Below are 21722 nucleotides of genomic sequence, written 5' to 3'. Positions count from 1 at the left end.
TCTCTATGCCACTGCACACTTATGGATGCTCTGTAACAGATCTGCACAACAGATTTGTGGGATCTCTCACACATAAAAAAAAAGGGTAAGACTTTCATTCATTTCACCACTGTGGAAGAGGTAAGTGGAACAAGACAGCTAATTAGTCATTCTCCATTTCAATCCTCGATAACCACAAAGAGAGCTTGTTTTTTTACTGCAGGCATTGTCTTACATCAAACAATTTGTAGATAAGAAAAACCAGTTCTCTTCCTGAAGGCACATACGCAAGTATTTTGATAGAAAAGATGAAACAGCATTAGAAATGAACTGTAACACTTCTTCCCTTCTCTAGCCACCAGAGTTTGTCCATTAGGACATATTGCTAATATACAACTATATTATCCAGACTGACAAATTCTGCACAGTCTGCTGTTTTGGTATTACAGAGCACAAGCCATTAATAGCTGACTGTTTCATTCAAATGAAACAAGACAATTATCAGCTGTAACTTACACAATCAATAATACTGCTGCCAGCATTTTCAGCAGAGATTTGATTCTTTTATAGCTCATTTGAAGTCTTTAGGGAACGTGTCATTAGTACATCTGTCCTGCTGTAAACATAATTATCATGCTAAATTCCATTTATCATGCTGATCAGGAAGCACTTTCTATCAGCCTTTCAGACTGGGAACACTGATAAACAGGGAAGGGAATTTGACTGCCCCAACTATGAGGGAGTGTGTTCACTGCCAGGACCACTGCCCTCTCCAGCCAAGCCTGTGGGAATTTTCTGAATAAGCATGAGACTTGTGCTGACCTCTGACTTTGGGGCACGTCATGTTTGAACTTGGGGTACATCCTACTGGACACGGCTTTATTGTATCATTAGTTGATTTTATGTTCTCCTGTAATTCCTTGCTCCTCTCCAAGACCACACTCGTAGGTGGTTCAGGCTTCTGGAGCTGCTGCACAGGGAGCAGGCAGCAACTGGATTCACCATGATCATGGCCCTTCATGAGTAGCGTAAATCAAGTCCATGTCACAGACAACAGGCAACATCTGCTTCAACAGAGCATCACGTTTAATACACAAAACTGGGCTGGGGCCAGGTGTAAACAAACATCAGTTAAACACATGTCAACAAACACAGTGCTGAATTTCGGCTAAAATGGGCATGAGGTTTTAAGAAGTGAATACCATCAAGACTTATCAAACTCTGATACCTTACATGCAGAACAGCCCACAACTGCAGGCTTGATGCGCAGAGAAACTGTCTTCATGGACAACTTAACCCCCAGAGACCTGCAGAATATCCTGACATCAGAGTAAGATTAAGCAAAGTAAAGGTCAGCCCCTGCAAAGATCTCCTGTAAATTACAGCTTCAAATTGGTTTAAAACAGCCTCATTTATACTAATAAGCTGATGCTGTGACCAAAAGGCACCATGCTGCTTCAGCCATCTACCACCCTCTGCATCACACAAGCAGAAGGTCTCCTGCAGCCAGCCAGGTAAGGGAAGCACAAAACAATTAGTGATCAGCTTCTCTTGGGTTTTGTGAGGGAGGAAAAGATCTGCTGTGCTCAATAGGATCAGCACAAAACGGTCCTCAAATCACAAGAAGTGCTTAACTGTTCCAGCATCTCAGAAGACTGCTCCCATAGCTGCTGGCTGTCCTCACACCTTCCTCCACTGCACCTCCTTCAACCCAGCCAGCGAGCAGCATCTACAACAGTCACAGAGAATAGGCTGGACTGCCTCAAGATCAACAGACAGAGATGCCAAACAGGCCTGTGGCTAATATTGGTCACATCCAGTCTTTGGAACTTTACAATTTTTTTCCCATTGGTTGAAACAATCATTTTTTCCTCAGTGTTTAAAAATGGCCTGACAGGACGTAAGGGACCTGCGGATGCCCTGAGGCTGATGGAATCATACTGCTGCAGCAAAGGGCAAAGGAGGAGGAGACCAACTCCTGATGATATCAGAAAGCAAATGTTGGTTCAAAGAGAAATTATTTGACTGCTGATAAATATGTGATAGAGTTATGGGGTTTTTTTTTAAATGTAGGAGAAATTCATAAATCTAATTCAAGAAAACTGCCATTGCAGGCTGACACTGGTACATGCAGAATAGCTGCATGACCACAGAAACTCCTAAGTTAATATACTGAACCATTATGGATTGTATTTTAGGCAACTTATTTCCAGATCATTCTGATGTTTTATTTAATTGTATTAAGACAGGGTGACTGTGAGAAATGAGTAGCACAGTGGTTACATCAATTACTCCCTTTAAATTCGAGAATCTTGCATATCCAGATTGCTTAATTTCTCCCATACATCTGCATTTGCATACTTTCTTCTCTGAAGAGCTTTCAAAAGCTCAAGTTTTAATCAGAGGACTATTTTTGATCCTAATTTTCCAAGCTGCAGTAAAGCTGCTTCATGACCTAATCTGATGGCAAATATACCATCATTATACAGTGGTCTCTAGCAAGTTGTACAGTAACTGGTCATGATGTTTCTTATTTTTAATCACTGTTACACCAGGTGCCTTGTGTCTAATTAGAGCTATCGATCTGAAGACATTGTTTTAACTCAGACTGGCAGATGACTTGTTGGAGCAAGCGCTGCCTGGGGTGAATAAAATACCCTGCAGGGCAGTATCTGCACAGCAGCCCCCTGAGACACACCCCAGCACACCAAAGCTGTGAGCCAAGGCAGCCCTGCCTCCTCGTGCACACAGCTCCAACTTTCTGCTTTTGTTTTTGACACTATTCACAGCAAAATCAAAAAAATCCCTCCTATTTCATGGGGAACAGAGCAATTTGATTTGCCCAAAGCCAATGTTTCACTTAGATTTTATTTTCTTTTTATATACACATTCATCCATGATACCTATGATACAAAAGATACATACTCAGGAAAACAAAAGAATGTTTCCCACTGTTTGAACATACCCCCTTTCTGAAGAATTTTGCTTCCTGAAAAAAAGTTCACAGAGTTTCCTCTGGTTTGGCTTAACAGCTTTAAATGCTGTGCCTCCAGACAGACAGAAAATCTGGCTTACCCACAGCTTCCTCCCCCCGCTCCACATTTAACAGGTCGCTGTTGTGGCCACAAGAAAGACGGCGACCGCTGCTAAAACTTTAATCTCCCCCCAAAGTCGTAATCTTTATATAGCAAATATAATGAGCTTTCTCAGTGACATATTTCAACAATGTTTAACAGGATTGCATAAGCAAAGTTATGTTTAAATCCACTGAAAATGCAACCCAATTCTCCTCAGTCTGCTCTGGTGACAATTAATGACAGATTTCATTAATATTCACTTATACAATTTTTTTCTTGTAGGATTGTGTCCTGCTAACACAAGGACAGCAGAGAAGAATTGTCTTCTATTAAAGAAGCTCTGTTAGGCATCACAGATAACATACGAAGTGTGGCCATGCTGTTCTCTATCCTCTATTAACCCTCAATTTTATTCTCTATAAATTGTTTCAGCCGCTAGTTCCAGGCTGTGACTACAGGAGGAGCAGGAGGTATTCTGCCACTGCTGTCAGGCAAGCCAGTGGAGGACAGAAAAGGAAAAAAAAAAAGTTTCAAAGTATATCTATTCCATTCTTAAACAGGAACAGTCAAGAGACACTTTTCTATGTCAATGAAATTTCAGTTTCCCAGGGCAACACAAGGATGACACCACAACAGCCTACCTCTCTAGGGCAGGCTTCAGGAATGCTGCCCCCAGCTCTGCACTTAATGCAAATGTAGGAAAAATCAGATGAAGCCATATTCCCCAACCACTCTCACAATCCACATCTCACCATAAAAGCCCTGAGCCCAAATCTCTGCAGCATTTTGAGATCTTCCCAGCTATGGGGGAGGACAGGGAAGTGAAGAGGAAAGTGGGAGGAAAAAGGAAACAGCTGCTTCCTCTTCCCAACCTGGTATTTCTTCTGAAAGCTTTGATCTCCACTTTATACACAAAGTGTAACAGGAGATAATTTCTTTTCCTCTGTCCTGCAAAATGATGGACAAAAAAGCCTTACCCTCCTTTACTCTTGCAAAACATCTACCCTGTCCCTGCCACTTTTGCTGGGGAGCTGAAGCAGCATCTTTTGCTGGGCTGCAGAATCCTGCGCAAAAACAACTGTCACTCCCAGCACTTAGTTTTAATTCCCACTTGAAGCCCAGTGAACTACTCCAGAGCATAACAAAAAGTCCATTAAACTTTACACAGAACCAAGTCTTAAATTTCAAAAATACTTATCTTCATCTCAAAGATGCTCACTCTAACTTCTGACTCCATGGACATATGATTTGACAGACCATACACACATAAAAAATCAGAAACTGAAAGGAAATTCAGTAACACCAACCTCCCAAGCTATGGACTGGGAAGCTGGCCATGGAATTGCCTAATTTCATGAATATTCGGGAGGAGAGACCACTTTATTTAGATTCACAGATTACAGCAACAACTGGAGAGAAATTCTTATAAATAAGGCTCACAAGTTCAAGGGGCAGCTGTTTGTCCCAGCCCAACATTACGTGTTGGGACAATCCTGCAATGCCACTGCTCAGTTTTCAAGGTACTTCCACTATTGTCAGAGAATGTATTATTGTCAAAGACTGTTCAACCACACCAGGCATTTTAATCAGACACCACGCAACTGGATTCATACCCCAAAGCCAGGACTGTGAGCCCCACAGCTACCACAAAGCAGCAGCTGCTGCTGGGACAAGTTTCAGCAAGAGCAGGCAGTGAGCTACTCGCAGGCACTGCTGTCAGTATGATCACAAAACAGGTTAACTCTGAAAAAGCTCCAAGCTGGATCTGAACACCTCCATCCAGCAGGAGATGACATCCCATCTCACTACAGGCTAACAACCTGTTGGGGATTTGGCATGCCCCAGAGCAGCTGGCTGGTTCTGTTGTGACAGGCAATGGTGGCCCTGGGTCACATCCAGAAGAAGGCGTTTTTGAAACAGGACGCAATTGCCTTGCTGAAAAAGAAAAGTATTAAAAAAAAAATCAGAAGTCCCTCCTGATGGACTTCAGTATCACAAATTTCTGAGAGAAGAGAACAAAAGCTGTCCACACACCCAGGCCATAACCTCAAATACCACGGGGTGGGTGGGTGGAAGATGCAAGAACAGAGTCAAGCAGCCAGGAAGATGCACTGTTCCCCTTGCATTTCCCTACACCTCCTCCTACAAACTCAGGAACCAGACTGCTGACCATTAGGGTGTGGTGGCTTGTTTTCCAGTTTCACATCTACCTTACCCTGGCTCCTGCTGGGGGAGATGCCAGTGCAGAGGCAGCTCCCCAGACAGCCCTCCCTACTCCTGGGGCATTCTTTGGCACCTGAGCTGCCCCAGCAGCTGCATCTTCCCGTGACAGCAGGACCAAGGCAGACACACAAAGCAGCACTGCAATGGGCACAGTTTTGACCACTTCCATGGTCATATCCAGCATTTTCCAGAGAGCCTCATCTCCATGAAAACGTATACAAAAAGACTCTGCATGTGCTTATGCTGCATTCAGTATTCATTGCTGATTCTCTGAAAGTGTAAGGCAAGAGAGATCTGTGACTCTATTTAAACAACAAAAACAAAGCTAAAACATATTAAACATTCATGAATTTCTGTGAATCCTTAATGAATCTCATTTTCTGCCTTCTGTTATGTGGCTCTTTAGGGGTACTTTTTTTCTTCTTTTTTTTTTTATCTTGAAAGCTAGAAACTTTGTCAGAACAGAATCCCCTTGCAGAATGCAAGGGGATTAGACTGAGCATCTCCACCTCTTCTCAACAATCCATTGACTTTGAAAAGTATCTAAATGTCATAGATTGGAAGACTCTGGAGTTGGAAATACTGGAATAACTTCCTCTGTCACAAAGATGGATAGGAGACATGGGACCCTTTATCAGATCATGTGACTCAGAAATGTTGCTAATGCTTCCAACCATCATGAAAAAACATATTAAAATCTTATGCAGAAAGAAAAGAAATAAAATTCGAGTCCCTGAAAATGGGTAATATCGATCTGGCTCCCCTACTCCATTCAATCAATTAAGCTGTGTACTTCTGAAAGCTGAAAAAATTAAACATGGGGTAATATGAGAGCAGAGACAGACCTCTGTGCTGGCTTAACCCAGCAGCTATTTGAGTTTAAGGTGATACTTTGGGTTGTGAAATAAAATCTTGCAATTTTGAACACATTTGCTCCAGTGAGCCTCTGCTTTGGGGCCACTAATCCCTTTAATTGCCCCAAATCACCTAGAGGCACCTCCAGGCAGAAAATCTTTGCTCTATAAGCAGCATTACACAGACAACAAAACCCTTAAAGGTAAAACCAGCTGGGGAAAGTCTGATAGCAGCTCATCATGTCTTCTTAGATTAAGTATATTAAAAAGATTTTAAAGCAGAAAGTGACTTGAAAAAAATCTAATTTTGACCCCATTTTGGATAAAAATGATTTTTTGTCACAGACTTCAGATTTAGTGTCCAGTATTCTCGCAGGCCACATTCAGCTTTCAGTATTACAAGACCTAATTGCACAAATTCATTTACAAGAACATCTCAAAACTTTCCCTCTAAGATTTTAAAATATACCAGCCTAGGAGTGCAAAGAAGTCACTTATACCAACAAATTGTTCCAATCCTGTAAAAACTCAACACGCTTCAGTATTCTTAACAAAGGTGCTAACTGCATGACTAATGATGCGTTTCTGCAGAAACCTCAGCTGATGGGGCTCGTGCCTAAATCAAAACTACAGAACTACTAAATTTTACTATTTTGGGTAATGTCTTTATGAGTCAAAGTCAACAAGTTACCTGGAAAAGTAAGACTGAACATATTTGCAAGTGTTTGCAGGATCAGGCTCTATTTTTATACAGCTTTTTATCAATGATAAATGCTAATTTAAAAAATTGCCTCATTCAAGAGATGGCACTAAATATAATACAAGGAAGATTTACTTTATAACAGCCTTGAGGGTGTTATAAAAAAATCTTTTAAAAAGGATTAAGATGGCACATACATGAAACGCAGACCGAACAACTCCAGTACAGATACTAATCATGTGAAATGGATAACCTCATAATATCACACATCTCAGATCATCTGACTTGTGTGTCTGTCTGCATATTCAACATCACAGTCCCAAGCTGAAAAAACACAGAGAGAGAAGAAAGAGATTCTTGTTTCCCGGTAAAGCTTCTTGCATTAAAGAACTGAATGCAGGGCAAAAGGCCCATTCAAAAATGTGTCACAAAACTCTTCACCACAGACCTAGGAGCTTTGTTGTGAGAGGAGAAAGGGGAAAAAAAAGGATTTTGAACAATATTGACTAATGGGATTATGTATATACAACAGTTTCCCATTCACAATGCCCTCCCAGGGAGCTGAACACAAGCTCAATTTTACCTGTGCCAGTAACAGTTACATCATTTTCTGACAGATATTAAGCCAACAGGGTACAGACCACAAAGCTGCTACCAAAAATACTTAATCTTCCAAGGAGGATATCAGACAGGCAATTAAAGTAACAGTAATTCTCCCCCAAACATTAAGTTTTATCATCTGTAAATGTACATCTGCAAATCTCTCTCTCTTTGCTTTAGGTAGGAGCCCATGAAACTTTTGTAGTGTATTTTTGGTAATTTAAGGCTTTCAAATTATATGTAATGCAATAGCTGGGTAAGTAATTCACAGAAAATAGTATCCTGATGACAATGTAGCAACACATGAATACAAGCTGTTCAGCATCCTTTTGAACTTGCTTGCATGCAAATCTTTTCTGTATTCATATTAGAGAGAAGGGATATAGAGAAAGAGGCCCCAGGAGTGAGTATTCCTTCTCTTCTTTTCAATATATGAACTAATTTTTCACCTAACCATAGCATGCTTTGAAGGTTTTTAAGAAAAAGAAAGGAAAAAAAATGGAGAACAAATTTGGGAGTAGAACTGCTGCAGTTCTAGACAGGAAAAACTATGTTTTAGAAACCAGAAAAGCTTATTCATTCACCTCACAAAGAATAAATACAGCTAGGAATACAGAACAAACATCCTTGATTGTACTAATAAGAACAAATATAATGTAGACACACAGCTATTGTTTGAAGAAAAGCACATCCAAAGCTTTCACAGTGACAGCTCCAGCCCCCTGCCATGCTCTGTCAGCATTGCAGACTGTCAGGACAATGTCAGCAAGAAAGGGATGCTCAAGTAACCTGATGGTCACCACCATGAGCCTGTGGTGAAGCTTTCCAGAACAAGGAGGTGTCAGGAGGCTGCAGCAGTGGGGAGTGGAGCAGACATGGGGTGTGCAGCCCGTGCTGAGGGTCCCCCACCGGCGTGGTCGTGGGGCACTGGGTAGCACTACCAGCAGCGGTAGTTGGGATACTCGATCCTGACAGCAGGAAACCATCTCCACAAATTCAACAAGTGAAATGAGGGATGCAAGTGCTAACAGAGCAGCGCTCAGCTACCTGTGGCAGAGCAACAATGAGAACTGAGAAGAGAAGATTTCCTTTCCTGGCAGGATCTGCTAACTGCTATTTGGAAAACAGGCGATTCATATGCCTTTATTTTTCAGTTTGAAGCAGCAGGACCTTAATAATCTGTCCCGATATGGAAGCAAAGCCACACTTCTGCTGCTGTCTCTTCAACTGCTTGAGAACCCACAGCATTTTCTGTCCTTCCCAGTAGTCTCTGCAAAGGAAGAAGGTTGAACAAAGTGCCACTATACAAGGGCCATGGCCCCCACAGCCGCAGGAAAAAAAACAGATTATGCAAAACTTGCACTGTTTTGCTTCTGTCACCCTTTGCCTCCTCAGACCTGAACAATAATGAGCTTGTCTAGCACGGAGGAAAGGGTGGAATGGCTTTGTGCTTGGATGGGTCAGAACAGATAAATGCAGAGATGTGCTCGCCAAACCCCACTTGCATCTGGCTGGAATAAGGAAGAAACACAAAAGTGCTTCTCACAAGGCTGAGAAGCTGCAGACAGCAGCACCAAGAGAAGATCACAACCCTCCCCCTCTGTGCCTTGGTGTGGTTCCCCCTGGCAAATCTCTGGAGAGATACAACATGAAGGCTCATTTGATAGCTACTTCATGGAAGTCACAGGTAAAACGTTGCCTTACTGCTTCCACTGAAAGTGAAATCAGCTATACTTTGTATAAAAGTGGGGCTGTTTATTTTCTTTTGATTAAAAAAAATGAGCCCCCTTTGCCAGACCACACAAACAGAAACCACTACTTCCTCAGTCACTGCATGTTCACATCTAAAAAAAGCCCTGGACAAGGGTAAAACCATGCTGGGTATGACATCAGACCACTACACCGATCAAGCTCACAAACTGCCATCAATGTGCAATGGCAGTTTTGAAATGTTGAAATTTTGGTTTTCCTGTTTCACCTTTTCCACTAAACAGACAGGAAATATGTCTGTTAATGTTAACAACTTAATAAAAAAATGTAATATCAATTTTTTCAGAATCTACCACATTACAAAATTAAAATCTAGAGAGCCCACAGCTGACCAGTAAAAAGAAAACAGTTCCCTCCCCACATCACCAGGGATGTGAATCAAGTTTTCACTACCATAACCCCTCCTATTGGAAAGTAGATGTGAGGGTCAAGAGCCTCTCAAAAGATAGTTTCTTCTAACATATGAAAATGACACCAAAAAACCCAAAAAACAAAACAAACAAACAAAAAAAAATAGGCAAGACTGTGTTGAAATATTCCTGGGGAATCATACAAAACAAAGAACTGCAAGAACTGCAAGGTTAGTGCCAGTTACACAAAAGATCGTGCCACCCTTGACTGTTGCTATCACATTCATTTATCCAGTAAGATATTCAAGATATGCAATCGCTCCAAGGGCTGGAAATACTACCTCTGCACTTGAAATAGAAAAGACAGGTCTAATCCTGTTCTCATTTGTACCTGAGCAACCCTGCAATTACTGCAGAGGTTGGTAGTTTTCAGATGCCCTGATCCTTGCAAACAGGCAGTGGCTTACAAGCACTTTTCCACGCCAGCCTCTTTGCTCTCAGCCCATCCTCCTCAAGGGAGTGAATTCTAATTACAACCCACACCCTTCTGCAGTGCCCTAGTGCACTAAACAGGTCTTGGGCTTGGGGCTTAGCTCCTAACGAACACGGCATTTTGTACAGCACTGAGCACAGCACCGGTACTGCACTGGGAAAAACATCCTCGCTCCTGCTGCAACGCTACATCTCCCAGGAGAAGGAAGCCTGCAAGCTCACAAACATTTTCTCATGTAAGAAAATACACATTTCCATTCACATCATCTATTCAACCTTCCCACAGAGCACGAGGGCAGCAACAGAAAACACTGCCTTGAAAGTGCCTGCTCAAGGGTGCTGGCAAATTCATACAATTTGCAGGTTTTATTTTCAACGCATCTGCTCAAAGTTGCTCCCTGTTGCACCCTAGCATTATCTTTGACTTGAACAGCCTTACATCAATAATGAAAATAATGAACAAACAAGAAACTAGTATTTCTAATAATCTCTTTAAAACAAACAGAAGCAAAAAGCCTGGGACAATGAAGTCTGTTCCTTAAACAAATGCATGCAGCCACTTGCTACTTGCAAGGCTGCTCTCGAGTTCTGCAGTACCTGGAGTGCCTTCTCAAATAGAAGAATATTTTATCTTGAGGCAAGTCATGCACATGGAAAAATACGGATTTTCCAAATAAATCTCAAAGGTCACAATGGAGGTACTTGACAGTGGCACTTTGTGTTCTGCTGTAAATAATTCTGCCTTTTTAAGCAACCACCTCTGAGCTGCCACTTCTTCTGGATTAGCTTATGCTAAAAGATGGGATTCTGCAAAGCAGTGAACACCACCAATTAAAAATCAAACCCAGTTTTGCTTTAGGAAAACAGCCTCATAAAATTAAGGAGGTTCTACAATGCTGAAGACAGAGGGTTACATGAACTCCATTTTTAAAAATACAAACATAACCCTTTGTGTTTGAAAGGCCACACTTCCAAGTCTATTAATAGCATATGGGGAGTTTTCCACACCTTTTTACATAACCTGATGCAGCACCTGCAGGACACACCTACCTAAGCCATTAAACTGCACTTTGCACTGTAGCAAACACCTGAAAGCTGTTTTGCCTCTCTTCCTATTATCCAAAAAGACATCTCCATGTTTTCTAGTCAGAGACAGAATAATTCACTCAACTAAATTCAGGGAACTGCAGAGTGTGCTTGCGACTACCAAACCTCCTCAACTGTGCCCACGTCCCAGGTAACAAGATGGCTGTCTTAATTTTCAAGTAGCTGTCACCTCATGAGGACTTCACTCCCTGCCGTGCCCATCCACCACACCCTGTGGACACGTGGGCAATACTTCTGTCACTCAGCATTTGCCTGAGTGTAGCTGATTGCAACCTTGACTGGAAAAGGAGGAAATTCACCTCCTTTTATGTTGGTTTTGTAGGTACTAACAGAGGTGCAGGAGCAGCAGAAAAATAAAAGTTTGACAAAACACAAGGAATAAAGTTGGTGAGTTAAAACCCCAGAAAGATATTTCCAAGACACATTTCAGACCACAGCTGACATCTAGCTTCTGCTTTATGCTCCACCCTTCACACAGGCTGAGAACAGTGGGATGGGGAGCGCAGGCTCCTAGAACATGTCCTTGTGAACTGGGAGCAATGAGAGCTTTATGAACTGTAGGTATGGGCTGCACCTGTGCATATGCAAACGTAGGTACATGATCCAAGCAGGCCTGAAGGCAAAGGGCTTTATGTGACAGTCGCCTCCTGGCTCCCCCTCTCTCCATCCCTACATGTGCTGGGGATACTGCATGAAACCAGACAACCCTCCAGCTGCCACAGTGGTCCTGAGTGCCAAAGGCATCCTGTCTGCTTGGGGCAGTGAGGCTCTGCTCTCCTCTCCTCCAGCACCATGCACCCAGGAAACTCAAATTCAGCAGCCCTCTTTCTGAAGCAGGCTGGTGAAGCTGTGCTGCTTGCACCCTTCTAAGGGCACACCACGAGGCTGGTGGTAGAATCCACTTCTCTGCTAGCAGCTGCAGTGAGCACCAGACTGCTCCGGTGCTGTGAGTTATCTCTGTAAAAAGCAATGGTAGTAATATCTGAGCCTTCAATCATGATGAAACTAAATCCATGCCATTCTGCCAGCATGTACACCCTGTCAAAAAGGGAGAGAGTTCAGCTCAGGGTCTCTTGCCTTCTCCTCTCCCCTTCCTGGTATATGAACCTCTGTATCATCCAGTCTTGTTGCGGGGCTGGGACATCTCCCTGCACTTCCACCCATGGCAGATCTGCCAGAAACAATGATGTTGGAAGTGCTAGAGCCTTCCACATTTGTCCATTCAATCTCCTAACTGGGAGTTACTAACCTTGTTAGCCACCTGCAGTGGCTCGTTCTTCATCCTGGAATGGGAAAGGAAACGATGCCCCACAGAAGGGAGAAGACAGAGAGAAACCTGTCACCAGCCTTCCCACACTACAGAAGACACAAGCAGCAAGGACAGCAACAGTGCCTGTGGTTGGTACCTACTGAGGCTGCACCACCACCACATCCCAGTCTCACTTCTCTGTCCCTTGCATACACAAAAAAATCTGCAGGTATGACCTGCACAGTCATGGGTGAAGCCACACACAGCAGACAGCACATGGATGGCAGAAAAAACAGCTTAGTGCAAGCAGGCTGCTGACCCAGTGGCACTGATGAATTCTTGGTGCCCAGCATCCCACCCAAAACCCAGAGAAAGGGAAAAGCAAGCTCAAGAGCTTCATCCCTGTTTGTTTCATACAGGTCAGTTCCAGCTACATGGTGCAGAAAGAAGTCATAATGTCACCTTACAGATTTTTCCTGTTGCACAATGAGGGGATTTTTTTTTTCTTTGCAGGAAAATGTATGCTTCTTTTGAATGCCTTTACCTATAAACTGATGTGCCTATGTCTGATTTGCCTTGACAGCATGTAGATTCAAAAACTTAATCATATTTACTTTGGTAATATGATTATCTCTAGAAGCACCAAAATGCAATCCATTGCTGACTGAAAAATTATGATAAACTTCTCTAGCTTTCCATTTTTTAATCCCACCAATACTATAGAGTCAAATCCCTGATATTGCAGAGATTTACTTACTAGGAAAAGATCATACACTGGTGCTTGATTTAACTGAGCAGTTTTATACATAAGCAAACATGCAGCCCAGGCTTTTCAGAATCTCTTGTCAGAGAGGACATACCTTCCTCTGTCATCCAAGACAATGAGTGGAAAACATTTCAATTGTGGTGAGTGAATCTTTCCCCAAACCTCAATTTCACAAATTGCTAGCCTGATCTGTAACAACACAGGGGAAAACACCACTGCTTGCAATTGTGCTTTATATTCATAGATGAGGGGAAAGGTTATTTTATTTTTTTAAAAACACTTCCTCTAGAAAAGAAGTAGCCTTCACTTCACTACTCATTCACTTCTCAATTTTCCACAACAGAAAACCCTCCTTAGGCAAACACTGCTCCTAAAAGCAGTGCTGGCTTTGAAATACATAATGAGAACAGAAAATACATTTAGCATTGGTGACAGGAAAGCAGTTGCTACGAACATAACACAGTAGCCCTTGTAAAGGAACCTCTCAGTTCCTTAAATATGTATCCCCCTAAATCTGCATATTGCACACTGAAAAGCAAATCTCAAGAGTCCTAGAAGTCTCCCACTGGCACATCACATGTTCTCCAACTACCACTAAATTTTCTTCTGCTAAATGCTCGACCAGGCTCTCTATCCTACCTTTGCAGTAAAAAAAAAAACCAAAACAACCCCCCCCCCAAAATAAACAAGCCCCCCCCCCACACATACAAAAAAAACCCCAAAACCAAAACAAAACAGAAAAAAAATAACCACAAAACCCCGAAAACTTCTGAAAGCCCTAGCTATGAAAACAAATACCATTCCTTAAATTTCTCAGCATGTTATTTGCAAATGACAGGCCAGCAAGCAGATACTCTCCATATGCCAAATTATGTCATTTCCATTTTCTAGAAGGAATACTTCTCACAGCAAACTGGCAAGGGTTTTTTCAGTTGGGTTGTGAAAAGAGCCAGCTCTGTGTCTTGCTGCACCTGCTGCGTTGCTAAGTCTGGTATCTGGTGGCAGCCCCACAGCCATACATAGCAATTCTGGGTCCAGAAAAGAGTTTGTCATAAAGGCTGAGTACACCCTCAGAGGTACTGGCAAATGTTCAGGGGTGAATTCTGTGGATATTTGCATATAGATTTCTGTAGACACCAGCTTGTCCCGTTTGCAAATAGAATCTGCTTTCCCACGCTTCGTAAGGGACAAGCTGGTGCCTACAGAAGCTTCACTGTATCCAAGTCCCAACATATAAACCAAATTTCTGCACTTTTAGGTCAAATTATAAAGAGCAGCCTTTTCATTTGTGTAGTGGAGAACTTGAAGTACAAGAGTAGTACAGCTGAAATCAGAAGAAAAAAAATTAGAAGAAAATAAATAAATCAAGATTTGGTTCTTCTCATCTTTACCTTCCATCATACTGCACAACTGAGTCTCCAGAGAGCCCACCTGATACCTACTTTTTTGAAACAAGGAAATCACAGAATTACTAGAGGATTGGGTTTTTTCTCTTTTCAGAGAGCACACTTGGCAATTGCATATTTCAGTTTTAGGTGTGTTGAACTGTTCCAAGCTAAGCGGTATCTTCCGCCGGAAGAATTCTCGAAGTCATAATAATTGCAGACTAAAGCACACTTCATATTCAAAAGCTATCATCAAACTATGATCTGTCATTATCCTATTTATCTACTATGGAACTGTTTTTGTCATGGTCTGGAGGGCTAGTGACTCACACAGCTGCTACCAATCTTCACCATTTCAAGGTGCTTTCAACACTACTATGGTGCAGACGACAGCTGTGTAGCAGGCTTCTAAGGCAAAGACCCGGTTTGGCTGCCTGCACAGGAGATTTGCTGGTAAAGAAAAGGGTGCAAAGAAAGATCAAGTAGTGGAAATGCACCCACCACATAAGCAAACCTGCTGAAATTTGCTCCTTCTGCTCTCCTGACAGCTAGTGAGGGGTCACCACACACCAGCCAAGCACCTGTGTGGTACAACCACAGCACCTCCCAAGGTATGGCTGGACCTAGAAAGCTTTCAATTGGCAGCAGTGAGGGCAAACAGGACTTTTCATGTGTTACCAGCTCAGTTCTCCTCACAGGGGTTAATGTGCACCCACCCAGGAATATCCCTCTCACCGGTCCAGCTCCAAGGCTGCCTCACTCTGAAACCTGCACAGTCCTGAGGCTCTGGCAGGCACAGCTGCCTTTCAGCCTCTGTCCCTCTTGCGAAGCTCTCTAATTAATTCCCTAGTACTCATGAACACCATGTTCTGTCCCACTGTTCTACTCCTCAGAATTGACAGCAAAGGTTTTTTTTCCTTGTCTGATGAATATTAACCTTTTTTATCTGACAGAGATGCTCACTAAATAGTATAATAAGAGCCTAAAATATGCCAGAGCAAATTCCTGTGGGATTTGTTTTTAAAAGCTTGTGTACTAAGGGAACAAGGGTGCTGCATCTATGGTGTCCGTCCACGTGTGTGTCATCCTACTCCAGTGACTTCTCAACCACTGGTCAGCTTCAGCTAACACCTGGAAGATGACCCCATTTCCACTAGTTTCAAAGGAAGTAACAGAAGGAGGCACAAACATCTGTGCCCTGAGCAAGGGAAATAAATGGCTGGCAGAGACCAGTGGTGGTGAAAGCCAGTCCCTGCAATGTGGGGCTGGCCATGCTCAGCACATGCACAGCTCAGAGAGCCCAGCAGCACCAGTGAGTGCCCCTGCACGGCTCAGAGAGCCCAGCAGCACCAGTGAGTGCCCCTGCACAGCTCGTGGTGAGAGTGAGGACCCAGCCTCTCAGTGTGCTTGTGCTGAAGGACGAGCTCCTTCCAGGACCCATGGAGCAGCTTGTACACTGTGTGCTGCTACTGAAACAGCCCTTATTACCTGAGCCTTAACCCTGCTGTTGAACATTCCCCCTTCAGGGTGGCACAGGAATTTAGCCTCCTGAAGTGAAAGCTGAGGTCAACAAGCATCCCCTTCTTTAGAGCCAGCAGCCATCAGTGGTATACAAGGTCGCACACCTAAGGAAAGACTTTGTTTAGCATGTGCATTACCCACTGACTTCTCAGACCATTAAATCACTGTTTTCATGCTATGCTTGTATACATCATTCTGAAATTCAGGTTGCCCAAGGGGCTTTAGGTTCAGTGAATAGCAGAGTGTCCATCACACACTAAAGGGCTGATGTGTTTCCAGCAGCTCACAAGCCACCCCCTGATGCTGGGATGACCCCACGGGGTGGAGGGTGCCCCCAGCTCTTTGTTCTGCTCCCCTTTCAGGACTCCGCCTGTAAGACACTTGTTTCTGAGAGACTCTTCTTTTGTCTCTTGTGTGTTCAGTTTGGAGGCATCTTCTGCTGTGGGCTGACACTGCACTGTCTGCCTGCCCAAGGCCATGCAGAACTGGATTCTGACCTCTCAGCCCTCCATCACAAATACTTAATGGCAGGATTCAGCATCCTGGAGGCTTCCTCCAGCACTAACAACCCACTGAACTTTGCAAACCAAATGCATCTGTCCTTTCTAACAGGGAGAAATAAATTGAATTTTCACAAGCTTTACTAACTGTAAATTAATTTTAGAATTAATCAGGAAATGAGATATATTGTAGGTCAGTAAATTCTGAAGAAAAATCTGTTTGGACCATGATAACCTCAGTGTCCTTCTGAGTGGACCTCTCCTCAGTGATTACTCAGCAGATACTCTCTCCTTGCTTCCCAGCACCTGCTGCTCCCAGAAGGAATTCTTCTGCCCATCTGCCTTCAAACCTGACATGGTGGTGACACAGACAAATGAAACTGTAAGCAATGTTTGAACCCCAATTTGCTTCCTTAGCAAAACAGAAAAAAATCCAAAACCAAACACCACAAAAAAAGAGCATGTGCTTGTTTCTAATCACCTGTCCCACTGGAAAAGGAAACTTCACATATGGAAACAGCAATATTTTTCCCAAAGAAAACTATGGCCAGAAGAATTTTAGGCATACACAAAACCAGGCACCTGGACCATCCCCTAATCCACAGGATGTGCAATTATTTTAAACCAGTGCTGCTGAAACCTGGCTTCACAGAACTCCTCACTAATTTCAGATTATTCTATTAAAATGAATTATAATTTCACATGAAAGAAACCCTGGCCCTAGCTTCTAATAAACTCATGTCCTTGTCCACCTATTCACCACAAATTGAAATAAACACCTGCAGGAAGACAGGAGCCTTTGGCACCAACCAGCCAACTTCTGAACAAGCCTATTTTTTGCCATTTACATATAATTACATACTAGCCTCCAAGCAGCTAGAAGCTCCATGTTCCTTTTTTTTGTGTTGTTTGTTTCTTGTGAATACACATAGAACACAAACCCAAACCACATTAATGATAACCTTGTTAAATATAAACTAGTATGCAATTATACAAACTGCTAACACAAACAAAAAAGCCAGGGAACTCTGATTATACGTTCACAATGGTTTCTGAAAACCAAATAAAAATAACAACACAAGGCAACCTGTCTTGCCTGATACTGTAACAGAAAAAGGTTTCACATTTGTGTCTCAGTACACAGGACTAGTCTGTCAAACCACTCCTCAAACTCAATTTCAAGCTCACTCACTGCAAGGAGAGCAGAAGGGTGGGAGGAAAGGCAGCCAGTGCACACGTGAACGACCAAAAAAATCTAATTTTCCTCTCTACATCATCCTTCAGATGAGCTAATGCCTGTCCCTAGGCAAGTGCTGTGACTTTCACCCTGTCACCCTGAGAAGGGCTGGCTGTCTGCTGGGGATTTGTCTCCTTCCTCTCCATTAAGAGAGCAGCAGAAGGGCTGCTGCAACCCTCTGTTCTTGGGCTTCTGCCAGCCCGGTGCATGCCTGTGATTTAACTTCTGTGCAGCCACGGGTGAAGCCAGCAACCAGAGCTCCTACCACACCTTTTCATTAAGAAGATGAGCTGCTAACGTTCTGTGCAAGCTCAGTAGTCTGCAGCTGCCCCTTCCTGGTGTTTTAAAAATATACACTTCTCCCAGAACAGAAACAGATCTGTTGAAGGCAAAGTCTGCCCTGGACTGCACATGTGCAGCATCAGGACAGCCAGCAAAGGCAGGAGGACATTACCCAGAGCTCTCCTGCACCACGGTCAGCCTTAAGCAAGTGCTACAATGGAGAGCCTCATACTTGTCAGTGGAGTAACGCAAAGTCTTCACCACAACTGAATCCAGCTCTCAGGAAAACAAAACAGCATGAGAAGACCAGCACCTTCCTTGCAGCCTGCATCACAAGAAATTATACAGCAACAAATGACAGCTGCTACAGGACTGGAGGAGCATCCTGGAAAGGTTTCCTTAGATGACTTCCCTTGCCATGGACTTGGGCTATCCATTCAGTTTGTTTGCATGCTAGCAGCACAGCTGAACTTGCAAGACTCTGGATTTCTAGGCTGTAAACAAGAACAGTAATTACCTTTCCCTCTTAACCTCGGCTCCGTTCTCATGTAATGAAAAAAACAAACTAAACCAAACCGAAACAACAACCCAAAAACTCCACATAGGTTGCGGTAGGAGACCTTCAGAAAGTGGGAAAAAGGAGCAAGGGGACTAAATGACTGGAAGAGGAAAGGCTAAATGAAGTGATACCAGTGAGATCTAAGCATCCTTCCCAGAACCAAGCAGAGGAACAAAGCATGCAAGAAACAAAAACCAAGGATGATCCCTGGGAATCAAGAAAATTAATACTGGAATCCTGCATCAATAATGAATTCACTAAGTAGAACATCGAGAAGAACACAGTCTCTTGAATGCTCAGTTCAAGAATAGAAAAGCACTTCCCAAATCATGGTCTGTGGGTCACCTCCCCCAAAAGCTGGGGGCAGAATCACATCACAGACTGATGTGGCAGAATCACATCACAGACTGAAATGCAGGAGAGTGTGTGTGTGACACAGCTGTGCAGTTGATCCACGGAGCAATTAGAGGGTTATAACTGCAGAAAATGTTTTGAGAGACACATGACTGGGAGAAGGGTGGTAAGTCACCAGCAGGCATGCTGCTTGGGAAGGTGGGGCTCCCTCTAGCACAACACCTGAAAAGGGGCTCAAAAAAGCCACCAATACAACCCAGATGGAAGGGGAGGGGAAAACGAACAACCAACAGTGGGGCAAGCACCTAAGATAACTTTCCCCTGGAATACTTCCAATTTCTCCAAGCTGGTTGGTTTTGAAAGGGACTGTTCTACAGCGATCTATGCTCAATTACCCTTATAAACCCTTGCAATAACATGTGACTCAAAGTCTACCTATTTGTCCAAGGGAGAAACAAGGAGGGAGTGTGGCAAATGGGGAATGTGGGAGTGGCTGCCGATGTGGGCTTGGGGAGCACAGTCATTTCCTCCAGCTTCTTCCCCCCCTCCGTCTTTGATATCTGAGTATGTTGTTGAGGAAGTGAAGGAAGGTGATTTTGTATCCAGAGGCATTCACACATTTTTACATGATTGCACCTTCTTAGCCAGAAGTCTCAACTTGAGAGCTGAAGCAGGTGAGGTTGTTCCTTTGGGAATTAAAAGGCAAAAGAGTACCCGGCGGCAAGGAACGACCCAGAGGAACAAAGTGCTTGGAGATAAAGAGCTTATTTAGGGTGGTAGCGAGACGCTGCTTAAACCATGCGCTCGCACCGTAATCCGCAATTTCCATGCAAACATTTCCTTCCCCCTTGTGGGCTACCAGACCTGGCTACAGCTCACTTGACTCAGAGCCGGTTCCCAGCCCGCTGTCTATAGGACAGGCAGCACGGCGGGCTGAATCCGCCACCAGTCGGGAGCGCGGGGTGACAGCGGCTGTGCGGCGGGGCTGGGCCGGGCTGCGGCGGGCACGGCGGCTCTGCAGCCGCACGCCCGCACTGCTGAGAGGCACAGAAACTTTCAGCCACTCGCGCCCAGGCGGGACTGACCGACGGACGGACGGGCTGCTGCCGCCGGGGAGGCTCAGGCACCTCGGCGGACCTGCCCCTGCACGCCCGCACATCCCTGCCGCGGCTCCCCCGGCCGGACGGCAGCGGAGCCGGCCCCGCGGAGGGAGGCTCCCGCCCCGCGGCTCTCGGACCTGCCTCTCCCCACGTCTTCCCCCGGCCGCCCGGCGGCCGTGCCCGCCCTTCCCGAGCCCATCGCCATCCTGCGCATCCCTCATCCCCGCATGCCGAGCATCCCTCATCCCCGCGGCGCTGCTTACCGGGACCGCTGCAGCTCGAAGGCGGCGGCGGGGCCGGGCTGCCCCAGCTCTCCGCTGCCGCCGATGCTGCCCTGGGGGCTGGTGCGGCCGAAGGGCGCCGGCAGCACCCCCGCCGTGAAGGAGTTGAGGCGGCCGCGGCTCCCCACCGCCGCGGCGCCCAGGAAGACGGCGGGCGGCACCTGCACCGCGGCGAAGGCGTCCTCCTCCTCCTCCTCGTCTTCCTCCTCCTCCGGGGGCTCGGCGGGCGCCGCCGGGGGCTGCCCAGCCGCGGCGGCGGCTGCGCCTGGCGGGGCCGGGCGGCGGGGCCGTCGCTGCCCGGCGGCGGGGGCCGCCCGTCGAGGGAGATGCTGGTGAGGAAGGAGAGCGCGGCCTGCCTGCGGCGGGGGTCGCTGCGCGCCGGCGGCGGCGGCTGCGGCGGCGGCGGCTGCGGCGCTTTCCTGGGGCAGGGCTCCGCCGGCGGCGGCAGGGGCCCGGCGGCGGGACTGCCAGGGCTGGCGGCGGTGGCGGCCGCCGCCATTGTCGGCCGGCTCCCCCTCCCCTCGCCGCTGGCCGGGCGCTGCCTGTCGCTGCCGGCCCGTCAGGCGGGGGGCGGCGGGGCAGGGGCGCCGCGGGGTGCATGGGGGTGCCCAGGGGTGCGCTCCGCCCGGCCGCGCCGCGCTGCCCCGAGCCCCTGCCGCCCGCCCGTTCCGTATTTATAGGTGCAGCAGCCGCGCCGCCGAGCGCCCTGTGCAATAACACGGCAATCACGTGTGGGAAACGGGGCGCTGGAGGAAAACAAAAGCCCGGCCAGCAGCCCGGAGGAGGAGGGAGAAGGGTGGGTCTCGGCGAGCTCCCTCCTTTCAACCTCTCTCTCTTTTTTTTTTTTTTCTTCCCTTTCACCCCCTTCCCTCCTCCTCCTCCTCCTCTTTTTCCCTTCCTGGATGCGTGGGGGCGGGCGGGAGCCGGGGAAGGTGGAGTCTCTGCCCGTAGTACTCAGCACATGGCCCTCGGAGCCCGGCACAGACCGCCCCGGACCCGGGGCTGCGGCTCGGCCCGGCTCGGCCCGGCCCGGCCCGTCTGCGGCACCGGGAGCAGCACTAGGAACGGCACCGGGATGTAGCCGTGCCGTGCCAAGCGGCCCTGGCGCTGCCCGCTGCTTTTCCCGGGTAGGGGCTGGTGCCCGGGGTAGGCGCTGGTAGTGCCCGATGGGCACGGAGGACAGTCGGGGTCGGGGAGCGGCCCCCGGGATGCGCTTGGATGCCGACGGTGCGTTCTGCGGTGCGGCAAACCTGGGCTGTCCCGGTCCCTGCTCCCCCTGCTGCAGTCTGAGGCGTGCGAGTGCCTCTGTGTGTGCAAGTAACATCTCACGGGTTCC

General features: G+C 46.0%; 1 protein-coding gene across 1 annotated transcript in view; it reads right to left on the bottom strand.

The window, feature by feature from the left end:
* The window catches only part of CABLES1 (Cdk5 and Abl enzyme substrate 1), a 69205-nt gene extending 48320 nt beyond the window's left edge, over nucleotides 1-20885 (bottom strand). The window contains 2 exon segments of the mRNA XM_030964316.1: nucleotides 20369-20627; nucleotides 20630-20885. Coding sequence (XP_030820176.1) covers nucleotides 20369-20627; nucleotides 20630-20885 — 515 coding nt within the window.
* Nucleotides 20886-21722: the final 837 nt, after the last annotated feature.

This window comes from Camarhynchus parvulus, chromosome 2 (assembly GCF_901933205.1).
Source record: "Camarhynchus parvulus chromosome 2, STF_HiC, whole genome shotgun sequence".
Taxonomy (NCBI): domain Eukaryota; kingdom Metazoa; phylum Chordata; class Aves; order Passeriformes; family Thraupidae; genus Camarhynchus; species Camarhynchus parvulus.
This window is presented reverse-complemented; position numbering and strand designations above follow the sequence as displayed.